Here is a 20,978-nt window from a genome sequence, read left to right on the forward strand (position 1 = left end):
ATGACAAAGGTGAACAGCATAAGCGATGCAGGGACCATTCTAGCTCCAAGAATGTCAGAAAACATGCCCATACCTATAACAGGTCTGAGTTGAGACTGCACAGGTCACTCTAATTCCAAGTTTGAGCATGTCTTGTAAGCTTACAAACATTCCTTAACAAACTAACATTATCATCACACACTCCTCCCTCCACACAGATTATCTCAGACATGTACTCCTACTCCTGCTCCATCCAACACGTTCTTAGCCAAAGTACTCCTATGAAGCCAGAGACAGTTATTGACAGGTCCTATTGTGACTAATGCTACTGTCACGCAATTAATGGTATGACTACAGTCCAAGTTTTCCATAGCTCATTTCCTTGATTTCAGTCAAGAGTTAAGAGTCTTTAAGTACCCATGGATATTCTGAAATTAAAAAAATCACATGTATTGTAAAGTTATTTTTACAACTGTAGCATTTTCTTTACCATCTGCCAAATCAGTATGTTGCCTGGGTTGATAAGTGCCATACCGGAGAGGGTACGTCCCTCTGATTAAGTCTGAACATGTAACTCCATTTTCCTCTTCCAAACTAACAAATGGTCAAAATTCTTGCAAATGGGAGTAGTGACAGGCCTATTCAGGAATATAAAAGGGGTTTTTTCAAAACATCCTACTATTAAGCTAAACCAAGACTGTTAAGAGCTGAGTGTCCTACCACTTCTTCAGAAATTGATCTTGTAAAGCAAAACAATCAAAGGGTCTGGTTCTTAAGGAACATTAGTCAGGCATTTCTCTTTTTCAGGCAGGAAGTAAACAAAATGGAAGTTGCCACACAGATAATCCAAAGAAAGTGTAACAGCACTCATATTTCAGTGTGTGTTTATATGAATATGCAGCAGTAGAAAGTGCTGGAAATTTTAGAAGACATTAAACATGCATATATACAGATTATTACACAGTATGCCCTGAATCTGAAGCTTTAGAGATCAGGTAAATTATCTGGCTTTTTTAAATTTTCTTAGTTTTGACATTTGAAAGAGTAGCACTGTCACTTACATGAACATAAAGATCTTCTAAATCTATGAGATTATGTTGCAGGAGGACAGCAGCAACCCTGTATAAAGAGGAAGGTGTCTCACCACTTGGATCCTAAAAAGGACAACATAGCAAAGTTAAGAGAAAAAACAACAGTCAGACAACTGCAGGTCATGAAACAAATTACTCAAAATGTAGTTAAAAATATATTAACTCATAGTCCTCCTTGTTATCATGTAACTGCTATTATTCCAAAGGCACTAGACTTAGTTGTGATACACAATCAGAATGTTCAGAGATAGATATTCAACTACCTTCACATCTTACGGTGCTTGTATGCAATTCCTAGCCATACATAAAAAACCTCTTTAATATTTTAACAAGTATCAGCCATGACTCCCTTGCAAACATGCTTTTCATTTCTGGGGACAAGCCTTTTGTTTGTAAGGTACGATCTCTTCCTTAATGCCTGTACTTATATAACTACACAAGTTCAAATGGAAAGCATCAAGAACATTTTCAGCTGTCTTGGAGAATCCTAAGCATTCTCCTGTAACATGTACTACAGACTCCCACTCAAATTATAAAATTCTTGCTTTCAATACTGGAATTTTACACCTTAGAAAATAATTTTCATGTTAAAAAATCTGTTATAACTGACTGCAGTTCAACACTGAGTACAACCAACCACCAAAACCAAAAACTGAGAATGGTGATACAGTACCTGATAAAATTTGAATTTGAACCCAAGGATATGGCATAGAGTTTGAGGTTCACACATGTACATGTAAGATTCTATCAGTGGTACAAAGAAGTCATCATATTCGGGCCTGCACTCATAGACTTCTAGGATAATATCCAAAACTCTGTTAGGATCGAGGTTAAAACATCCTAGGGGAGAAAAACAGAGCATAAAAGCTTAACACTGCTACATTTCATGTTCATTCTGTTACTAAACCACAAATATATTAAAGTTAATTCTTTTAAGTTAAAATTGAGCCTGGAATTATCCACATTAAAATAATCTGGACCATCTGTAACTACAGCATTGATCACTGACTTATATTGAATATTGAGCTAAGCAAAGATACTAAACAGGATGTTCAGTTCAGACTACAGAAACTAGAAATTGCCACCTTAATGCAAACATTTAAAAAGTAAACACCCAACCTCAGTAATACCACAGTGACAGCAAAAGGCATAGGTTTCTGTCTCTCACCTTGTGCTGCCACACGTATTCATGCAGTTGCACACATCAGATAGATAGAAATTATTTTACACCCCAGAAGTTGTTCTGGTTTGAGCTAGAGCCTGATCCACCAGGTCATACTGTCCTGTGAATTCAGTATTATTGCTAGTGTTTGGGAGAATGGTTTGTTTATTCTGAGGAGAGCAAGGGCAAGCATACAGATCAGGTAAGCCAATGTTGTAATCATACCTGTAGTTTACTATACAAACTTTTCCACCAGAAGTCCAGGAGACATCCTCAAGACAGAAACATTCCTTAGATCAAAAGAATCCACATCTAGACTATTTTTTTCATTATGCCATGAGAAGTTTTCTACAGGCACATCCACTACGCAGATATATAACTGCATTAGTCTTTCCTTTCCAAAAGCCATTTCCACTACCACCAGGACATACTGCAACTCAGTACTTTAAAAGAATTGACAATTTCGGGGAAGTCTATTTGCAATTCCTAAAATTCCAGAAGACAGAAAAATGCTTTGCTATAGAATTTCTCAAACTATTTTCTACTGTAGTAACTAGCAAAACTATCCTATTCTCTAGCTCTCTTCCAAAATAAATAGTATTATTACAGGGGTTTGACAGTCACAGGCAAAGTTCTGTGTCAGATGAGAAATTATCTTCTATTAAATAGTAGCACAGCCTTTGAATGTTACTGCACTGGCACCATATGAAACAGGCTCTCATGAAAACATTAATATATTGTATATAATTCTTTATTCAAAGAGGAAGCGTAAAACATGGGCAATTACATGTGTTTCCTGGTTTTAATGTATTTTGCACTTCGTTACATTCTTGCCAAGTCTCAACTTAGTAAATGTTCTTCCTTTATTTAGTTTTGTTTGTGATTTGGCCATATTTCTACTTCTTATTTCTTTTTATAATGAATCACTCAATTCAACTTCTTGAAGACTGAAAGAATATTCATGCACTGAACCAAGTACTTTTAACAGCAAAAAAGCATTACTTTGTTACTTTCCAAACTGCCTGCTAGGAGATGGCAAATGCATCCACAAAAAATATTGCTGAAATGAATCAAAACCACAACATGCATATTTGAGGCTGTATATAAAATCAGTATCTAAAATAACTACATAATATTCCCAAAATTAACTTTGCCACAGAAACAGGAACTTTCAAATGTCATAATCTGCCCAAGGTGATCTATAAATACACGTTACTATCACACTACACATCCACATGACATACTATTTGATCCACAGATTATCTCAAAAAGCAGTCTAAAGTCAATTTCTGTCAGAAAAAGTCATAAGATCATGTAAGAAAACCAGTGCCCAAATTCCTTACCTATTAAAGATTTGATATTTTCAAGGATTAGCTCACTAGTGATATTTCCAGATAAGTCTTGCCCCAGTTCTGCAATGAGCTTTGCATAACCTTCATTCTCCTCTCTCAATAAATTAAACTTCTGTTGCTTATAACTGCAAATAAACAGAAATTAAACACTACTGTGTAACATATGCCCAGCGAAGCTTATTTATGATCTTAACATTAAATTTTTTGTACAAAATGCTAAATTTTGAACACATTAAGAACATGTAATTTACATGAGCTATTGCAAAAATTATACAATGCAGTACAAAGAATACCTGTGAGGTAGCCAGCAGTCTCCAAACAAATCCAGCTCTTCTATTTCAAATGCAGACGATTTAAAAGCAAAATCATGCTTATGCTTGTAAAGCTTGTTCTTAGACACTAATGCTGGAGAACTGCTCTGTAGCACTTAAAGACCTTTTCTAGTTTTAAGAGGCTTCTTTAGACCAAAACCACAAAAAACTAACATATACTACAAAAACATATCCTGTGTTGCCACAACTAACATAATATTGGTTTACTTATGAAAACAAATGCCTATGGGTAACTGATGGAACAGCAGTGATTAATTTTCTCATACTTTCAAGTTCCCATTTGTCACAAATAAAATTATTAAGTATTTAATCTGCATACAGAGAATCACGTTAGCAATAGGTGACAAAAAAATTTTACATTCCTCAAGAGTCTGAAAATGCAGAGGGCTAACAAGGTTCTTTTTCCAATGATGAGCTTAAGTGTAACAAAACACATTTGCTGTAATTACCATTGATCCTCCTCACCCACTCCCCAAGCAACCCTCGCCCCAAAACTTACAATAGTTTTGTCTTTATTTTAACTGATTTCTGATTGAACTGTTGCGACTGCTTGATAAGTCCTAACGACTCCAGTGTCTCTGGATCTAAACGCTCCTTTAGGACAGTGTCAGATACAAGATACTAAAAAACATCAAAAACATACAAGTTTGTCAATTACAAAGACCTAGAAACCATATGATTATTACTTGTGCTACATATGTATTCTCACTACAATCACCAAGTTCAAATGTCACGATAAACCATCACGCTACATGCATTCTGCTTCAAACATAGAAGACAAAATTGAGAAACTATTCAACTGAAATCGGAATTTTACAGTGGTAGATTTTTTACATACAAGAGCACCTTGAATAAACAAGCCCTAGGGTCTAATCGCTGGTAACAAAGTATATATTGCATAGCATCTAGGAATATTACCATCTAGCTATTACCAACAGCTGCGTACTTACAAAGCTTATACCCATTCTCTCCCATATTCTGGGAGAAAACATTTTCATATGCTGAATTTTCCTACAAATCAAGCACATTCCATGTGCTCAGGAATGACACTTCTAAAGACAGAGGAGGCTGCATAAAGGAGAAGTCAAACTCAAAATATACTTCAGAAGCAAAATTTCTGTTGAACTGACAAAGAAAAAAGTAAGTTCTTTCATAACTCTTCAAAGAATCCAAAGGACAATTATGCTATAGTACTCTACCATAACACTTTGAAGATACATTTTTAAATTACTTGGGAATTTACTAAAACATTCTAGTAGTCTTTTCCTCAAAGAAGAGCAAGCATCAAAACTTCATTGTTTTTCTTGTTGGATTTTGGCATATACTTTTATCAAATGACTTTCTACATGCAACTTACCAAACAGGCTAATACCAGCTGGGTAAAGTGATCTCTCTTACTTTTTTCTTCTAAACAGCTCGTTTCAATATCTAGTATAAAAGAAGATGGAATAAAAGGAAAAAAAGACATCATTACTTGTAGAACTGGTAAGAGTTTATTCTTATTACTACTATTCCAATAAATACTGCTGATAACAGTGCAAAGCAGCTTGTTCATAACATACTAGCTTCTTGCCACTTTCTGGCTACTCATCCACCTTGAAGTCTATATTAATGCTTTGATGACAATTCTCACACATCCACAAGTCTCATGAAAAGGTAAAACAGAAACCAGAGGAATGCCATAATTATTTTTCCTGCCCTTCTCTCTGTTGCAGTAAGTTAAGGGCAAGCATTTAAGAACCAATAATAAACATGAAAGAAGAGAAATACGAATTGCTGTGTCAGAGTAACAACCATTTACTGCCTGGTCTGCAATCTTTTACTAGCTATGATTCTGCATTTCCATTCTTTCCTTTTGCATCATCAGCTACTGAATGCAATTCATAAACTCACTCCTATGGGAAGCCAGGCCATAAAACAATGGCCAAGGAAGCACACCCAGCTAAAGCAGTTTAAAAAAAGCACATCATTACAGGACGTGAGGAGATGCAAAAGGAGAGAAGAACTCAAGAATGCAAGGCAGTCGTTACAAAAATAAACAAAAAACACAGAAGACAAACAACGCAGCCTAAAAAAACAAGTGTAATGCAGTGAATATTGCAATATAAAAACTAATTATTATTAAAAGATGATACAAGTACACAGAATGAACATTTATGAAACAAAGCCAATGTAATTTTGATATCACATGCAGCCACAGCACAGGAGATCCCACACTCTTCCTGCATAGAGAACAAACTGGGATCTGTGAGGAGCAGTGTCAAAAGAATTTGCTGTATTTTGTTAGAGACACACAGAACAAGACAAAAAGTGCAAGCAGTTGAAAATGTGATCTGGGAAAAAATGCAGGATTTAATTGCTAAAACCATGAGAAAAACAGCTTTGGATCAACATTATTCCCGTAAACCAGAAGTTATTACCAGAATAAGAAGTAAACATCTGGTCAGTTGGCAGAGAGTAATTTGGCAAATTATACCATTTGCTTTTAGATTTTTGAACAATTAGTACAAGCTCCGTTTCACCAGTGGTGACTGTACAGATAAAAATATTTACAGAACACATTCTGAGAATAGAAGATCTACCTACCAGTAAGTCAGCTTTCATTTTAAATACTTATAAGAATGATAACAACGCTAAGTCACTGAGTCCATTAACCAACATCCAACATGCTTACAAGCTAGCTCATTTAACTATTCTTAGCAGATCAATTTCCACTGCTTTTAATAGGTAAACTTCTAGAAACTGTAACAGAACACAGAAGGAACAGACAACATTAAGAACCAAGATACAGATACACTGAGGAAGAATCAACGCATATCTTGTAAAGAAGCCATGTTTAAAGATTTAATTAGATCTCCTAAAGAATTAAACAAGCAAATGCACAAAGCATGTATGTCTCAATGCTGAAAGGAAGGGAACCCAGCTCACCTAATATGCAGAATACATCAGCTAGGATGGAAGGCATGTCTTCCCGAAATTCCTAAAAAAGAAAAAAGAAAGATCACACTTAATGGATACAGAAACTCCAATATCACTTTTAGACAATTCTTATTCCATTACATAAGACAACTTCATCATAATAGGAGTTCAGATTAATAATGCGCATCACTGGTAACTGTGTTAATTATTAATAATTCAGATCAATTCATAATGAAGAGGCTGAATTATTGAGTAATATCTAGCGTAAGTGCTTTACTAATTACTGGTATGCAATGAAATAACACAACCTTTTAATGTGATTTATAAGAGCATCTAGTGGCCAGGGACAAACCCCTCAGGTTATTTCCTGTTTCTCTAGCACAAGGGAACTCCCTGTCTGCAGAGCAGCACCTCCCTGTACAGCAAACTACAACTTCTCAGGCACCAAACAAATTACAATTTCCTACCGTGACTAAAGATCAAACATTATCAAATGCTGCCCCCAGAGTAATATGTCCTTCAGCCTTCACTTCTCCCAAATCCAGTGAAGAAGTTTAAAAACCTAAAATGCTTATCTTAGAATAATTACTGTAAAATGTATTTTCTTAATGTTCTATACACGTCAAAACAGCAATCTCTGAATTTCCAAAAAATAAATTTTTAGAAGCTTATTATTTATTTCTTTTCCCAATTTTTTTTTTTTTTTTAAACCAACATTTGGTAATCTTAGAAGGTGAGAGGAAAACCCTCTTTTCCTTTTTTTCCTCTATTTATTCAAAGCATGGTAAGAAAAAACTTTTTCAAACAAAAATAAGTGCAATGCATTATTTCAGAGGCAGTCACAGGTCTTTGACATCTCAACAGTAAAATGGCAGATGCGCACTGTTACACTGCAAGATGTAAATTATAAAAACCAGTAGGTGGCATTACAGACATGCTGCAATAGCAAATGAAACCTATTTTTAGCATGCTAAAAACTTCAGACTTCATCTGCCCTGAAAAGATTACTTAATTTTTAATTTCTGCTAAAATGGATCTATCTATCCCTCAGCACAAAAATTAGGGAAAAAAATTACAGACTACATTTATTTCAAGTGCACACAAACGAAGAAAGGACAAAAAACACTTTTTAGACATGGAAAACCAAGTCTGTTGAATATTATCCTGCTGGATTTTCTTTCAGACTTTTATAACAAATTAAAAATTTACAAAGTAAGCAATTATTACAAACAGATACTTACTATGACATCACCAAGAACATTAGAAGCTTGATCATGCTTTAAGTTTCCTCTGACAACATGGTATGCAAGCTCATACAGAGCTTGCTGGATATCTGTTGAAAGAAAACAGATGATTAAGGAACATAATAGGTAATCCTTGGTCTAACTTTCAACACAACGTTTACAACAATGCTGTAGCCTTCAGACACCCTGCAAGTAGGGAGGATGTGCTTCTGTTACCAAAGAGAAGGGAATTACTTTCTTACTGCAGATAGATTAAATTTGAGCATCAGTATCTAAGGCTTCATTTAAGCTGATAGTAAGAAATGATCCACTGTCCCTAGAGAGCTTATGGAATAACAGTAAAATGGGATGAAAAACTAGTCCTGCACGTAACTTGAGTGTTGGCAGTTGGTTAACAGACACCTTTACCTTATAATTCAAAAAAATATTATACATCTCTTTATGTGTGTATCTAATACATAGACAACATTACAGTATTTTTTCCTAATCATATCTCTCATACAGATATGCTTTCAAAAACTATTTCTCTAGGAGAAAGCAAAATTTAATTGGAGAAAAAAATGCTTAACAAGGATTTTAATTTTTTTAAGGAAAGTCTCCCATGACTGAAGAATGCTGATTTACAGAAGCTTATATTAAGCCGAAACATGAAACAGAGGTACTGCATTTGAGAAAAATCTTGCAATGTTAAACATAGTGATTGCAAAACCAACTATGGTAAGTTTGTAAGGAATTGTTCTTACATAATACACCACAGCTTTGCTATCCTTTTTAGTTTATGAAAAATAATATGATCTCATAATTTCACCTTTCACATGTACCACGTGGTTCACTGAATAAACATACACAATGGGTATACATGTTACGGATTTTAATGGCCTAAACCAAGTACTCAATAACTTGGTGACTGCAGACCACTGCAGCTTTATTAAAAGCAGATACATCTTTTAAATGGACAACTTAATTTTACTTTTTACAGTACTTTTGCCAAAAGAACACTGATTGCTAGAGCAGGACTGGTTTAGACATCAATTCTATGTAAAACACAACTCTACTGCTTTAAAGGCCAGTTCAAGAGTTGGTGAGAGTTTCGTGCAGTATCCAATTTAATAATTCATGAAGAATTCAAACCAGCCATAAGCACAGCCTCAGATGCCACCTCCACGTGGTTCTCCACATCGTGGAGAAGTTGTCACACAGGTACATGGCCAGATCTCACCTGTCTCCACAAGCTTGTGGTATACTGGATTTCAAGAAACGTTTTTCTGGAAAACGGAAGAAATGCAAGTGCCAGTGCAGTTTTCAAAACTGGATCCAGGTCACATGGACTCAAAGAAATTCTTACCAGTCAACATCCCTGGACCTCACTCCAGATTATCCGTATTGTCAGGTTTTTATCCAATCACCAGAAGGACTTCAACTACTCAATGATCTTAAAGGTCTTTTCCAACCTATATGATTCTATGATGATTCTATTTCTACTGTCTATTAACTCCTCCAATATAGCCACTGCACATATCTATCTAGTCATTCCCATGGGATATTTTAGATCCTGACAGCAAGGACAAAGAAAGAAAGAAATCAGCACATAGAAATTATCAATCTCCTTCTAGAACAGAGAACACCTGGTGATCTTTCTTCACAAGCTTTGGGAACAAACACTTTGCTTTGCAGAAAAATAAATTCTTCCTACTTAACAGTATTAATTATAATTTACATTGAAACATTTTATCTTTTCTGCTATTATAATTGTCCATTATGATTATTTTAGCAAGAACCCAAAACAGCATCTAAACAGCACCACACATCTGTGGTCTCAGGCATACGGAAGGATTTTCCCAACAGATTCTGCCAAGCAAACATTTAATTTTTCTTTAAACACTAAAGATTTCATGAAGTGAAAATTCAAACTTAATGACAGCAGTGACTTTCACTAAAAAAGCAGAAAAAGCCTGTAACTCAGGTGCTGTTGTAAAAATTACTTTCTGCAGTATATAATCACACCTGCATACATTAGACTTTGTATATTTAACTTTCAGAATAAAATCCAGTTGTACGTTGAGCCTGTAAAATGGAATTCCATTTTCTACAGCACAGACCAAATACTGGATCTCACCATTACTTAGTACCACCTAAGAAATCTCTCACCTGGGCATCTGAAGACAAACAGAGTTGTGGATGTTTGCACTGCCTTGCAATTTGCAGCATTCACCTCCAGCATACACTAATGGTCACCATATATTAATGCTTCAGGCAGACACACGCAGAAGTACCACCATCAACCGTTTCCAGGCTTTTTATTTAATTAAAAGCAAAAAAAAAACACCCACACAACTTACCTCTGAAACCCATAGAATCATGGCTTTTGTTTTCACTGACTGCACGACATAACTGCACACTGCAATAAAAAATACAAAAAAAAAGAAAAAAAAACCCTTTAAAAGTTGGATATTAGCCTACACATGTAAATGTCTGGGGCTCGCTTTTTGTTGTTCTGGCTACAATAACTTTCCATTTGGGCAGCTTAAATGACTTACTACATTTTGATTTTCATACAGTAAACACTAATTCACAGAAGTTAGAGCAAAGAAATACAAGACTCCCAACAGATCTCATACATATATATCATATACTTAGGAAAAAAAAAAAATCTTCCTAATATTAGACACAGCAAAACAAGAACACAAGGCAATTCTAGTATGTGAAAGGAAGCACAGATGTGCTAGCATGAGCCTAATGTTGCTAACTAGTGAAGAAATGCTTCTCACAGAAATACCATGACTATGATTACTTTCAAACTCTGGCCTGCAAAAAAAATTTAACATTAAGTAGGTGCATGATCTCCTAATGCAATGTTTTATCAATGGTAAGAGAGACAGCTAAGATAAACTAAGTCATTAAGACAACCCATACAGGAAGCAAAGACCTGCCATGTTACATTGCCTTTAGTCATCCCTGAGGCTCCCTCAACCAAATCAGCCATATGTAAAAGTTCACTCAATACCATACAGACCGTTCCATGAAATTATAGTTCTGCATGCTATAAAATAGATGCTCAAAGAGGAGGCTTCTCCACTACACTGACAGCTTACAAATGGACATGCTTCGAAGTTATAAGGATTTTTGCCTCTCCTCTACTGCTACTGTCACCCCAATGAAGATTCAAAAGCAGTTTCACATTTGAAAGCAACAGTATTTTAAAAAGGTAGCAATTTACCTAGATTTATAACAAATACCAATGAATATCTCAAGAATTTTCTTCACACTTGAAAATTTTCAACCAAAAGTTTCATATATTTTTCATCAAGAAAGACTAATGTAGAAACTGAAGACAGTTATCAAAGCTACATCATATTTGTACGTAAGATGGCAAGACTACAGTTTCCTGTGGAAGTGATTTTGAAGCATGCTCTCAAGTAAGGTTTACCATGAAAAATAAGCAGTAAAAAAGGATTCTGAAGCAATCTATTACTCATTCTATTTGCATCCTATCCAGAGATTATTACCTCTCCAGCAGGACTAAACAGCTGTTCCAGTAATCAAAGGATTAAAATTAGCAAACACAAGGTATAAGCGCCCTTCAATGACAACTGGAAAATTGGCAGTTTCACATATAGTGGAATCAGCAGAAACATGCAAGCTCAGCAAAAAGCAATTGAAGGGCCAAGATGTTCTAAATGCTATTGAAGAAAATGCAACGTGTTTGGCAATAACCAGAAAAGAGACAGCAAAATAGGGGAATAGGTAATCTATTTTCTTTTTCATGAATGGTATTTTTAAGAAACAACTGATTATTTTTTCCCCCCACTGTCCCCAAAGAGCACATCAGTTTGAACCAAGTCAGATTTTATTAAATTTTAATTACTTCTCTATAAAGATGTTAGTTACCCTGTAAGCACTCATTTCTAAAGTCTGTATACAAATAACAGTCATATGAAAGATCTGATTCCAAAAAATTATCTATTCAGATGCACACTTTGACCCCTACGCCATGACATGCTATCATTAACCAGATTACATGAGCAACAACCCTGTCTGCTTGAGCTGAAGAGTTCACTTAACTACATCCTAATACAAAACAAGCATTTTAATAACCTCTTCCAATTCCCTTTCCAGCAATACCAAAGTAATACTATCAACTTCACGTAACTTTGAGACATATATTTGATGAATAAATGTAACAAGAAACCCTATTTAAGATCAGTCTACAAATAACTTGCTTCGCATTTGTAATTAACACCCACGCCCCCAATTATTATACTGGGGGGGGGGAAGAGTAAAAATATTATTTTTGTGGAAGTCTACATGGGAAAATTTTGATATTAAAAAAGAGGATGTTGGTAATATTTTTTGGATCTAAATTAATAATTGTCCTTAGATTCTTTCACACAGGTACTCTATCTCCAAAGGAGGATGACTCTTTCTGAAAGTGCTGTCAGGCAGCACAGCTGAGCTGCCTTAATGGCTTCTTGCTGCAGAAACGGGACACATTCACCAACATTTCTTCCCTTCTTGGCTGACCTGTTCTAACCCTCATGTCAATTAAATCAGCTAAATTGACAAACCTGGTCAGAAAACAAGTCTTCTGCCAACTTCACACATTGAAGCAAGCTTACCAGGAGGCCAGATAAGCACAAGAGCAGAGAGAGCCATGGTGAATGAAGACAAGGCAGAAGTCCTCCCTTACAGTACCAATAAGCCATAAGATTACTTCATCTAGTCTTAATTAAGCACATCATAAATCAAAATCATAATACTTGCATGTTCACAAGAATAAAAATGTCAGTATTAGGAAGATTAATCAATTCACAAAGAAAGCAACAACAATACTTTCCCACTTAAGTGGCCCCCAGAACAACAGAAATTTATCAGGTCCACTTTTCAATTCAACAGACCCAGTCACCCCATTTGAAACTTTCATTAATCTCATAGAGTTCACTGCTGCAACCTTCAGACAGAGTACTTTCCTACTCTACTAAAACCTGTATCACTTCATCCAAAGATAAAGCTGTGTGATACATGTAAAATACAACTTCAAAAACCAGGATAACCTAGAAAAATTATTATTAAAAAAAAAAAATAGAGAATCCCTTGTGACAACCAAAGTTTCAAAATTAATTTTTTTTTTTACTAAGATGGGATAGATTTGCTTCAACAACAAATTCTGAAGCAACGTTTGTGCAAGGAAGAGCAAACAACTGAACCTAAGCCTACTGGTTCATACACAATATCCTATATCCTCCATTACACTCCCACACACATAGTATATGCCAGTAATTATCACAAAGGGCATGTGCCTGCAAACATTTAACTATATGCATAATTCAACTGTGAGTAGTTCCCTACTTGAGGTGAAGTACAATCAATTACATTTAGCAGCCAGGATGGCAAAAGTATAACTAAACTCCAATTTCCTGACTCTCAGCCCTTTAACTCAACACCGTGACATTCCTTGTACAAGTAGAGTAACATGCGGAGAGTGCTTGAAAGATTGAGTCTCAAAACCTCACATTCACAGAATATTAAGCTTTTTCAGTTTCTTTTGAAGCATAACATACCACACCAACTGCCAGCAGAGAACATTATTAGTCCTACTTCCCCACCAAAGAGTTCTCGATGTTTAATCTACCACAAAACAAGGTATCAGTCAAACGGTAAGTGCTTGTCATTGTGAGGGTATTAGAAATGTCTATATGGGCTGCAGTCATAGACTAGCACTTTATTGTGGAAGATGCTATAGAAAACAACATAATTTCACTACAAAAGACAGCATATGTACATGCAAATAGGTATAAAGGGAGTCTACACTGATTAGCACAATAAGCAGTCACACAGATTCCAACTCAATCTCTGCACAATATCTTTTTTTATTGTGATATTGTGGTATCACAATATTTTGCAGTAGCAAAATAAATGCACATAATTTAATAAATTGTGTTTAGACAGAGATGGGTCTGAACAAAATAAAAAATGAGAGATGACCACGTCCTGACTAGTTTATAGTTTTGGCAGCTAAGAACACCTGAAACTACAACATGATGTACATTTATGTATTTGTATTAGATATTTCTGCACATCAGTAGCTGAATTAATTAAAATCACAGCATGTACAGTTTTAACAAGGTCTCTGAACAATTTCTAGTAAGTCAGTGCTCACTGTTACCCAAGCTTGACGATGCTGCCTTACTAATTAACATTATGACACCCTTAAGACATGTACAAAATTCTTACCTTCTGGGTTTTGGATATTACTGTTATATCATAACAAACCGATCGCATCAGCAAAAATAAAGTTCATTATTTTTCACAGCAAAAGATTTAAAATCAATTTCCTTACTGGATTTATTTAAAAAAATCCTAGCAAACTTTTTCTCCTCTCCCCCCTCCAAGTAATAGCATCTCCCACTGACTACAGCAGCATTACAAATCCTGTATGCTTTCAAGCATAAGCAGACCACTACCATATCACTCAGAAAAAAGCCATGCAGGGATCATCTTAAACATCCATTATTAATCACAGTAGAGGTTGAAATGCCAAATAAAAACAAATCACTTACTTCTCTCAAAACAGTTTCATATTCCCCCAAAACATGAAACTGTGTTTTAAGTGACTAGAAACTGCTAAAATACCACCTCTGGCTGATCTAGTGAGATCATGTAAGCCATTTCATGCTCCAGCAAATCTTTTACTTTTTTTCCTGTAAAACCTAATCTTTTATTTCTGCTAATCATGAGGTTTGGAGTTTTTTTCCTGTAATCCTCACTTTTCAACAAAGTTGGTATTTGTCTCTCTGTGAAGAAGCCCACCACTTTGTTTAAAAACAAAACAACGCCCTCCACACAAGAGTGAATGTTCTCTGACTTCATGTAGGGACTTTAGCAGACCAGACTTCCATAGAGTAAAACTTGCAAATTCTGTATTTGCTAGAAATGTCAGGTTTGCCATAGAATCATAGAATAGTTAGTGTCCTTTCACAGTGTCCTTTCCCTTCCACCTTTTCTAACTTATTTACCAATATAACACACTGTCCTACCTTTGGACCACAAGCCCTAAACACTGCAGTTGTGGCCTAAACAATTTATAATTCTGGGCTTATTTATATTAAATTAATAATTCAAGAAGAATAAAAAATACCATTACAATTGTACACATCTTAGTTTAAGCAACATTTACAAATATTTCATGTGTTTCATTTTGTAAAGAGAGCATCATGATTTTACTTTCCACCAGTAAAACAGGAGATAGAAAATCTTGGGAAAAGAAACACAAATTTACACACTGAAGATACATCCCAAAAAAAGTTTCCTACAAAGTTCTCTAGATTGAGGCTGGAGATGCATCGGTTTGCATCCAGGGGGGAAGTCTGTACATATTCCAGATGCTTCTAAAGTTATCACTGCAAAATCTGACAACTGTTACTCAGGCACAAATCACATTTCTTCTAAAATGTATGGCCTCTTTTGAAAGCTGCTTTAAATCATGCTTGGAACTGCATTTAAGCAGTATTCCCACTGAAGTATAAATGCCACAGACACAGGAATTTAGCCCATCGCTTTGTTTTATTGGTCCTACGGCAGATTAAAACTTTCTTCCCATTACAGTTAAGAAGTACTGCTCTAGGGGGAGGGGAAAAACATAAAACACTAGCATGGCCAAAAGCTAATGTAACTTGCCTGTTACACAGTTAAAAGTTCCAAGAATTCAATGCAAACTATGCAGCTGCCATTATATGTTCAACTACGATATTTCTGTCCTCGTGCAAAGTCCATACAATCTCAGTGGTCGTAACAGGGCAAGTTACGAAAATCATAATCATATGTGACTACTTCAGTTAAAAATTACTTAATGGGCACTACAGAAAAGCTAGTAGTCCATCTTATGTATATAAAGTTACATATAAAAAGATCATCTGTTTTATTATAGTCATTTGTGCACTTCTGTAAGGTATCAGTATATATTTGTATGTTTCCTCGTTTGTTACTCACATAGAAATTCTTAATACTCACATTCAATAAAAAAAAATCTTTTATTGGATAAATATTGCCATGCTAGATGCAAATTCAGTTACTGCCATAAAATCTTAAACAGGAGATTAAAAAAAGGCAATGCAAACCTCAGCAGTTTGGAGGCTGGCTCCTGAACACTTCTATTATCATTGCAATGGCAGATACAAAGAGATTTTCATTGGCCTTGTATCACAGCAAAATATGTTAACCTTACATGTTATTGTAATAGTTCTAGCACAACTGAAAGGCCAAAAAGGGCATGCTTGTAAAGGGAGGCCCCTTCACTACAAAATGGAAGTTCTGGGAAGAACTGCGTTTTGTGCATGGAGCCTCTATAGCCTCTTCTCTACTCGTTAACTTTTTCTTTCTTCATGTAGAGGGAAGACCACCACCATAGCTGCACAACCTTTTAAAATAGGTGAACAAAAGAAAATAACAAAATATGCGCACCAAGAAGCATTTCTCAAAATGATTCCCCAACCACCCATACTTGAAACTGTAGGGTTTTTAACTAAAACAAAATAACATAGTAACATGGAATGGAACTCCCTGAACAGAGGTACTATTGAAACACACCACAGTTAATGAACCTGCTAAGTTAAGAGTGCTTAAAAGAGATACACACAGAAGGCCCTAAAAGGGAAAGCTTTTAGCACCTGGATGGATTTGAGAAGCTATAACCAGACCCCCTCAGTGCACAGAGACTACCTTGCACGGCAAACAGGAACTACTAGCTGATCCTACCTCTCCATAATGAACGTATATCGTGCTAGTACCCACACAATAAGTATAAAAGTGAGAACGGGGGCTGGGATCTCTGCTAGAAAGGCCTGCATCGCGGAGCTAGCGAAACAAGAATGTGTCACGCTCCATGTTACCCTGGGTAGGCAGCAAAAGAGGAGCCCAACGCCCGATAAACCTGACCCAGAGCCAGGAAGGGGACGATCAGGGTGCAGGCAACGAGCGTCAGGACAGTAGGCCCAGCTACGGGGGACGAGCTTCGGCGGAGGTCGCTAGCAACCGACAAAAGAGGCCGAGCCGGATAGGAGAGGGCCTAAGACTTCCTCCCGACCCGGGTTTCGACCCTCAGCCCCGGCAGCAAGGACGCAGCCCCAAGCAACGACCTCCCCGCCCGCTCCCACCTCTTCGCCCCCCCCCCCCCCCCAGCCTCCCTCGGCCAGTGAGGCCCAGGCTCCCCCTTGCTCCCGCAGGTCAGCCGCCTACATCGCCCCAGCGCCCCTTCCGCACTACGGCCCCGCACTCACAACTCGTTCTTGCCCCCTTTCTCCCAGTTCTTTATCCACTCTGCAGGGAGCAGCACCGCCATCTTCCCCGTGTGGCGCCGAGAGCCCGGATGGTGGAGCCGTGAGCCCGGGTCAGAGGGGACGCAACAGCTCGCGAGGCACGACGGGATACGAATGCGCCGTACCCCGGGAGAAGATGCGCGACGTTCCCTCGCGCATGCGCATCGATACCGCCTACGGGCCGCAGTACGGTCGCCGCCCTTAAGTGGCGCGGGTCGCGGAGCCACTCTCAGCGGCCGTGGTTATGCGACGTCCCGCTGAGCCCCTCGGCACACCCGGAGCCGCGGATGGGGGCAGCCTGGCCTGCGGGTAAAGCTGCTGAGGTCGGGGGAACCTCCCTCGTCACGTTAGGCAACTCCCTTCAGATACATAAAAACGCTGCGAGCAGAGGTTTCTACAGCTGTAAAAACGGTTGAGGAAGCACGCTGAGGGAGCTTGAGTGTGTTTAAATGTGTTGAACGCGTATGTGACACGAAACATGAGTTTTATTTCAATCCATTAGAAGGACGTTCATTGACACTTAATAGTTAAAAACCAGCTCATTACTCTTTGACCCCTGAGCTTGTGATCCGGATTCCATCACTGTCGTTTGAAAGCAGCAAGAACTTTTAAACCGGATTTTATAATACGGATAAAGCTCTGTGCTTTCTCCAAAACCATGTGGCACTTTGCATCACTGTTCCCCAAAAAGCACCCCAATACTGAGCTGGATTAACCCTGCGGCTGAGGAGCCTCTGTGCATGGGTACGAGTTGGTCGGGATCACAAGCTGTGATCTCTCTGCGTCCTTTGTTCATCCACTACCTTTGAATAACACAAAGCTGAAAACACACCACCTCTTTCGGATGTTGCCTTCCCACATAAGCAACGTCCTCTAATTCACAGAGACCCAAAACATGGCAGCGTAGAAGCAGCGCATAGCTTCATGCGGCTGTGTGAGCAACACATACAATGTTGCAGTAACTGACCAACAGAGCTAATACACCAAACCACAACTTAAAGGTAGGAATTTAAAACAAGTAAAGACAATGGTGTGAGTTGCAGAACATCTTGCACCTGAAGCTACCATGGCCCTTATTAGGCCTTCAGGGTTATTTCATTTTTAATCCAAGTTCTGCATATTTGGAAATCGTTAAGCAAAGTGATGCAGGGCAAGGGGATGAGACGCACGTGTTCCGTTGTAAGTAACTGGATGTACAAAATATACAGCCCTAGTACTTTACCATTCTGAAATCTCAGCACCCATTGTGAACCCTGTGCAAGGCGGAGTGATTTGATCTTTCAAAACAAAAAGCAGATTTTCTTCATCTTTTACCTCAGCGTTTTTACCAATAAATAATCAATTTAATTTCTCAATTGAAATTTAGGTATTATTTTGAAAAGTAAACCAGGCATGCTAGTATTATTTTAATGAAATACTTACTAAATTCATTAAATTAATACATTTAGTAAATTCAGGTTTTTTAATAAAATTAGCTAGAAAAAGGTTTTAGTAAAAATTATGATGACGAATCTAAACTGTCTCTAATTATATGTTAACCTTTCTTGGTTAATTTTAACATGGTCACACTAATGTAACATCTCTGTGAGGTGATTTTTTATTAAATGAGAAACCTAAAACTGCAAGAAAACATTTCTTTGATTATATCACATTATTTATTGTATTGCAGCCTCCAATAGCAATTCAGTGTATCAGTGATACATTGATGTTCAAAGCTTGATATTTTTGCAGTAGGTAAATTCTCTTGAATATGTATATAAACATTTATGACAAGCAACTGTATGGATGTCTTCTTCTGATTATCATACCTAATACATGTGCCTATTTTACTGCATGTTATTCATCTCTGTGAGTCTCTCCTAGCTGTTTTTAATTTCCTTTAGCTGCTAATCAGGATATATGGGTTAAGAAATACTTGATTTGGTCAAGGAGCACATGTTTTTAGTCTTTTCAGAAATTCCTCTTGCCTGTCCAAAGTCTTTATTTCATCTGCCTTCTCAGTCATGCACATGCTTCCTCCTCTATTGAAGTGTAAATCATTTTACAAATAGGATGAAACTGAAGAAAATTAGGAATTTGAAATAAAAAAAAGAAATTAAAAGAATATGAGGCTTAAGTGTACTGTGCCTGTTTCAGTGTTCACGCTACTATGGTTTCTCTGGAGCATGCTGTGTTCTCCACCTTTAATGGAAATACACAGCTTCCAAGCTCTTTGTGTAGAAGTGTTGTTCTACTTTCAAAATAGCCCTCATCACAAAGTTTGTAGAGTTTCAGCAAATCCATATGACTACTGAGAAAGGGAATAGTGTTGTAGCATTGTTTGAATTATTATTCACAGCCAGACCCACTGCAAGCCATGTACTTTACAGAATGCTGTTCTTGATCTGTATGTACACCACCTGCTGCAGAGGGACCCATTACAGCCCCTAAACTCTGCAGTAAAGCAAGTAATAAAGGAGATAGATTCTCTGCCTCCAATACTTAGATTTTTATATTAGAAACAAACTACATTTCAGGCATATAGTACACACTGTGATAAAAGATAAGCTCAGTTTTAAAGTACCTAATGTATTTATGATGGGTTATTCTTTAAAGTTTCATGAAATTAATATATTTAAGAGATGTGTGAATGATAAGAAGCACAGAACTACAAGCCTAAGGAATAGCACAAGAAAGTATTACAAGAGAGTACAATAAGCGTGTATTTAGAAGATAAGCCAAGGGGTGCGTAAACGGAAAGCAAGAATGTAACAAAAGGTGTTAGGATCAAAGATTTATGTAGGCATGCAGCTATGCAAGTCGGAATGTGAATGTGTGAAATTTTGCCTTCATGATGAGGAAGATAAAGCACTCGTGGAGAAATACAATAGATTAAAGCTATCAAGTCACTGGAGGATCAGAAGGTTAGATTCCACGTTTACTCCAGGAAACTAAACCACTTCTTGTATGAAGTATATTGCTAACTGACAGGAACAAGCTGAAGATAAAGGGAGCTAATATGGAGCTAATATGTGCAATGTCAAAATATATGTGACAGAAACAATCTGAAAATCTAATTGAGCACAGCCTAATAATAGCAAAATAGGGTTGGGCTATTAATTAAATGGCTTATTAAAAACTTAAATAATTATGAAATAATAGCTATCAAGTCTATGAGAAACATGTACTTTTCCTTGCTATGCCTCTTGCTAGATGATAATCACTTCAATATAAAGGACACTGCTTAGGAGTTTTAAGTGTAGGAAAACTCATTTCAGGTCAATATAGCAAGTCTCTTTCCATTGCCAACACGCTGTGTCTTCATATGTGAATGCAAACAGCATGACTGCACTGTCATAACTGTAAATTGCACCCCCCCAACTTCTCTTTTACTTGAGTTTGTTATTCAACAATGGGACAACCTAACAGAGACAAATTAAAGTATTGTAAACTGAAATATGGGCTTACATCATTGAATTTGGTTTTAAAGTGGATGAGTTGTAGAAAAGAGACAAATGTTTGGTGTTGCACCTTCTTGCAAAATACTGACTGATTCTGCAAATGCTTAGATCCCTCACTGAAAACAATTTCACTAAAAATGCTGTCTTC

At 36.9% G+C, this 20,978-nt stretch overlaps 1 protein-coding gene across 10 annotated transcripts in view; it reads right to left on the reverse strand.

Annotated features, from left to right (window-relative positions):
• Window positions 1-17,531, reverse strand: part of THOC2 (THO complex subunit 2) — a 51,088-nt gene extending 33,557 nt beyond the window's left edge. For 3 of the 10 annotated variants that reach the window (XM_080624838.1, XM_080624839.1, XM_080624840.1), the window contains exons 1-9: window positions 17,352-17,531; window positions 10,419-10,477; window positions 8,077-8,168; window positions 6,845-6,896; window positions 5,274-5,344; window positions 4,416-4,537; window positions 3,576-3,709; window positions 1,744-1,910; window positions 1,041-1,133 (exon numbers count right to left, since the gene is read on the reverse strand). In XM_080624838.1, coding sequence (XP_080480964.1) covers window positions 1,041-1,133; window positions 1,744-1,910; window positions 3,576-3,709; window positions 4,416-4,537; window positions 5,274-5,344; window positions 6,845-6,896; window positions 8,077-8,168; window positions 10,419-10,477; window positions 17,352-17,413 — 852 coding nt within the window. In that variant the 5' untranslated portion in view covers window positions 17,414-17,531. Of the gene's footprint in view, window positions 1-1,040; window positions 1,134-1,743; window positions 1,911-2,457; window positions 2,624-3,575; window positions 3,710-4,415; window positions 4,538-5,273; window positions 5,345-6,844; window positions 6,897-8,076; window positions 8,169-10,418; window positions 10,478-17,351 lie in introns of those variants that run through there. The other 7 variants (XR_013957554.1, XR_013957555.1, XM_080624835.1 and 4 more) reach the window with 4 other exon arrangements.
• Window positions 17,532-20,978: the final 3,447 nt, after the last annotated feature.

The sequence above is a fragment of the Psittacula echo genome (genome assembly GCF_963264785.1).
Source record: "Psittacula echo genome assembly, chromosome: 8".
NCBI lineage: Eukaryota > Metazoa > Chordata > Aves > Psittaciformes > Psittacidae > Psittacula > Psittacula echo.